This window comes from Danio rerio, chromosome 24, assembly GCF_052040795.2.
Source record: "Danio rerio strain M-AB ecotype USA chromosome 24, GRCz13ab, whole genome shotgun sequence".
Classification (NCBI taxonomy): domain Eukaryota; kingdom Metazoa; phylum Chordata; class Actinopteri; order Cypriniformes; family Danionidae; genus Danio; species Danio rerio.
Window position 1 is genome coordinate 41,617,501 of NC_141044.1, and position 5,000 is coordinate 41,622,500.

Genomic DNA, 5,000 nt, shown 5'->3' on the forward strand with positions numbered 1-5,000 from the left:
TGCTACATGAATTGAATTTTGTCTTTATATGCAGATGGCTTTCTGTCAGGGTTGGGGACAGGATTGAGTATTAGGGATAGTCTTTGTCGAAGAAGTCTTCATGTAATGAGAAACATTAGGTGTGTGTGACTCACTGATGCACGGGGCGACGGGCGATCGACTCTGCTGATAGCCTTTAGCACAGCGGTTACAGGTGATGCCGGTCACTCCGTCTTTACACGGGCACTGACCCGTCGTCTGGTTACACGTCTTACCTGCAGCTCCCACCGGATGGCAGTCACATGCTGAAGAGAGAGAGAGAGAGAGAGAGAGAGAGAGAGAGAGAGAGTGATCAGCTCTGGCACACAAGCAGGATGGAGGTCCAAATAATGGCCTGAGTCCCGTCTGGAGCCGTAAACACTGCCATGACATTCAATCTGTCACACACACCCTTAATTCATCAGGGGTTGCCACAGCGGAATGAACCGCCAACTTATCCAGCATATGTTTTACGCAGCAGATGCCCTTCCAGCTGCAACTCATGACTGGAAAACACCCATACACTCATTCACACATATACACACCCAATTCACCTCTAGCGTATGTATTTGGACTGTGGGGGAAACTGAGGAAGCCCACACCAACACGGGGAGAACATGCAATCTCCACACAGAAATGACCCAGCCGGGGTTCGAACCAGCGACCTTCTTGCTGTGAGGTGACAGCGCTACCCATTGAGCCACCTCGCCACCCTTTGTATTTAATTTTCACACACACACATAAACACACTCGTATGCACAGACTCAGACAAACACATAGTCCAACATACACTCACAAACACTCTTACACTCAGACACACACACACACACACACACACACACTGCTCTATCTCATTTACAGAGTCAGATGGCTCAGTGCTCGATTACATTATGAGCTGTATTACAGGAATTACACATAGTAACCAAACTCACACACAACAACAAACAGAGTCACAGCATGGAAAACAGCTTTCATACACACCGTGACAGACTCCAGCGCTCACACTGGACTCACATTACAGTAGAAAAAAGACATTCGGACATTTGTTGTGCATGACTGTAAAAACTACTGCAAACAACAGTCAAATATTTTAAAGGTTGGCAACGATGGGCAATTAAAGGGACAGTTTGTTTAAAATGTCCATTCTGTCATTGTTTGCTCACTTGTTCCCGTCTCATTCTTTTCTTTATATTATTCTTTATTAAAAGAAGATAATTCGAAAAAAGCTGAAAACCTGTAAACATTGACTTCAATAGAAGGAAAATTGAATACTATGGAAGTCAATGGTTACCGGTTTCCAACATTCTTCTAAATATCTTATATTTATTTTATTTTACTTTTTTTTTAATTTAATTTAATTACATTTTTTTTTCTTTAATTTTTACTACTGTTTTATATATTTTTAATTTAAATTAATTATTTTTTATGGTATTTAATTTTATTTTAAATTTAATTAATTATATTTTTTATTTCATTTTATATTTTTTATTTTATTTTATTTAAAAATATATTTTATTTTATTTTTTTATTTTAAGTCATTTCTTATTTTATTTTAAATTTTATTTTTATTTGTATTTAATTTTTTATTTAATCTTATTTTATTTCATTTATTATTTAATTTCATTTTTAATTTAATTAAATTTTTTATTTTATTATTTAAAAATATATTTAATTTAATTAAATGTTTTATTTGATAATTTTTTTATTTTATTTTTTATTTTATTTTTTATATAATTTAATTATTTTTAATTAATTTTTTATTTAATTTAAATTTTTCTTTAATAATTTTTTTAAAAAAAATTTATTTTATTTCTTTAATTTTTTTATTTAAATTTTTTTTAATTTTATTTTTAAGTTTACATTTTTTTTATTTAATAAATTTTTTTATTGAATTGAATTGAATTGAATTTTTCTTTAATTTTATTTTTTCTTTAATTTAATTTTATTTTATAAATAGAAGAAAGATAGTGATAAAGGTATGGAACAAGTAAAGAGTGAGTAATTAATGTCAGAATTGCAATTTTGGGGTAACAGGGCAGGAGTGTTTAAAAAGAAATGTAAAAATGTATAAATAAATAAAGTGCTGGTATACGATTGAGGTGACTTAGAGCAGATAAAATAATGTTAACTGTTGTGTTAAATATGAAATAACATTTTGTTTGATCACGTCTACAATTGCTATGTGTACTGACTCAAGAATGTGCGTTTCCTTTCTGTGTCGAGACTCTCAAACACACACACAGATACAGACTGAACAGCTGAGGAGGCTGCAGGTGAGAGCTGGAAGATCCAGAGACTGAGCTGTGACTTCATCTGTGTGTGTGTGTGTGTGTGTGTGTGTGTGTGTGTGCGTGTGTGTGTGTGTGTGTGTGTGTATGTGGAATGTGCGGAATTCTCAGGTGCTGTATCGCAGTAACACTGATACGAGGTCTCAGCACTCAACATGGACGTTATCAAATTAACACTGGCAACACAACAAAAGAGCTCCTGACTTATACTCGCACACACACATGCACACTTATACACTCATACCTAGACACACACTCCTACTCACACACACACACACACACACACACACACACACACACACATACACTCATACTAAGACGCACGCAGGCACGCACATACACACACACATTCACGCACGCACGCACACACACACACACACACACACACACACACACACACACACACACACACACACACACACACACACACACACACACACACACACACACACACACACACACACACACACTCACTGTCCCTATGTGTTGTGATTTCTTTGACCTGTCTGGCCTGCCTTGACCAGGACTCTTTGGTAGACGAGATTTTGTATCTTTATGAGATTTTCCTGTGTAAGTAGGTAGGTAGGTAAGTAAGTAAGTACAAAAGTATGTAAATAAATAACTAAATAGGTAAGTAAATAAGTAAGTAAATAAGTAAACAAGTAAATAAGTAGGGAAATAAGTAAAAAGTATGTAAATAAATAAGTAAATAAGTAAGTATTTGAGTAAATAAGTAAACAGGTTAATAAGTGAATAAATAAGTAAATAATTAAGTATATGATTAAATAAGTAAACAAGTTATTAAGTAAATAAATAAGTGATCAATTAAGTAAATAAGTAAATAAATAAGTAAATAATTGAAGTAAACAAAGGTAAATAATTAAGTAAATCAGTAAAAAATTAAGTAAATATTAAGTAAATAAGTAAGAAAAAGTTTGTAAAGAAATAAGTAAATAAGTAGGTAAATAAGTAAGTATATAAGTAAATAAATAAACAAACAAATAAATAAGTAAAAGTATCTAAATAATTAATTAAATAAGTAAAAAGTATGTAAATAAATGAGTAAACAAGTAAATAAATAAGTAAATAAGGTAAAGTAAATAAGTAGATAAATAAGTAAAAAGTATGTAAAAAATTAAGTAAATAAGTAGGTAAATAAGTAAATGAGTAAACAAGTAAATAATTAAGTAAATAAGTAAACAAGTAAATAAGTAAATAATTAATTAAATAAGTAAGTAAATAAGTAAATAGATAAGTAAATAAGTGCATAAGTAAATAAGTAAACAAAATAAATAAGTAAATAATTAAGTAAAAAGTATGTAAATAAGTAAAAGTGTGTAAATAATTAAGTAAATAAGTAAGTAAATAAGTAAATAAATAGTTAAATAAGTAAACAATTAAGTAAATAATTAAGTAAACAAGTAAATAAATTAGTAAACAAATAAGTAAATACGTAGGTAAATAAGTAAAAATTAAATCAATAAGTAAGGAAATCATTAGGTAAATAAGTAAATAGATACGTAAATAAGTAAATATATAAGTAAATAAATGCATAAGTAAATAAGTAAACAAAATAAATAATTAAATAAGTAAGTACATAAGTATATAAGTAATACTACAACAATCAGGTAAATAAGGTCAATTAAAAATCAGGAAAATAAGTATATGAGTAAATAATTAGGTAAATAAATAAGTAAACAATAAAATAAAATAAAAATTAAGATTAAATAAACAAATGAATAAATACATAAATACATACATACATACATACATACATACATACATACATACATACATACATACATACATACATACATACATATATACATACATAAATTGATCAGCTTTGGGAAGCAGAGGTTTTGCACTGCCTGTAATTCAACGTTATAGAAAACCCTCCACTTACTTATATCGACTTTTCCCTCCAGAATTTCTCGACTTACAAGAAGAGGGATGTTTTAATGCGCGCAGCCTCTGATGTGTGTTTTCTTCCCCGGCTGTGTTTGCTTTGGCCGCAGTGACGGAGGATGATATATGAGCTTCATGTACAGCCCATCCAACACACAGCGGGCTCCGTGCGCTTTTATTCAACTCGCCTCTATTTTTAGACTCTAATTTATATATTTGTGTGCTACTGATTTCATGTGGAAAATACAGCGCGGAAAACATTTGACACACATTAATACCCATTTAACCCATTCATAAACAGTGTGTTTACAAGCCAGAGTCAGAAAATAAACATGAGAGACTCTTATGCCACAGAGAAAAGTTATGAAGTCATATTTGTCGGCAGTTTTCAGGATGCAAAACAAATTAAACAGTCCATAGATGGTGGTAAAAGTCTAAGATTGAGCTAATTGTGGGAAAATTAAAATTGTAGTGTGTAAGCACTTGAAAAAACTGTAACCTTATATAGAAACAATGGAAGTCAATGTAATGTCTTCACTAAGACAGAGAAACAAGCCTGCGTGTTTGTGCGCGTGTTACCTTTGCATGCCCGTCGGTGTGTGATGGCTTTGCCCATGTCCCTATAGAATCCCTCTTTGCAGTAATGGCAGTGGCGTCCAGCAGTGTTGTGTCTGCAGTTCATACACACTCCTCCACTCTTTCGGCCTGACAGCTTGTACAACTCCATGTTAAAGCGACAGCGCCGCGCATGAAGGTTACAGTTACACGCTATAAAGAAACACACAC

General features: G+C 31.9%; 1 protein-coding gene across 6 annotated transcripts in view; it reads right to left on the reverse strand.

Moving 5' to 3' along the window:
- The window catches only part of ntn2 (netrin 2), a 70,280-nt gene that overhangs the window by 11,039 nt on the left and 54,241 nt on the right, over window positions 1-5,000 (reverse strand). For all 6 annotated transcript variants that reach the window (NM_001441904.2, NM_001037415.4, NM_001441903.2 and 3 more), the window contains 2 exon segments: window positions 135-284; window positions 4,794-4,982. In NM_001441904.2, the coding sequence (NP_001428833.1) occupies window positions 135-284; window positions 4,794-4,982 (339 nt within the window).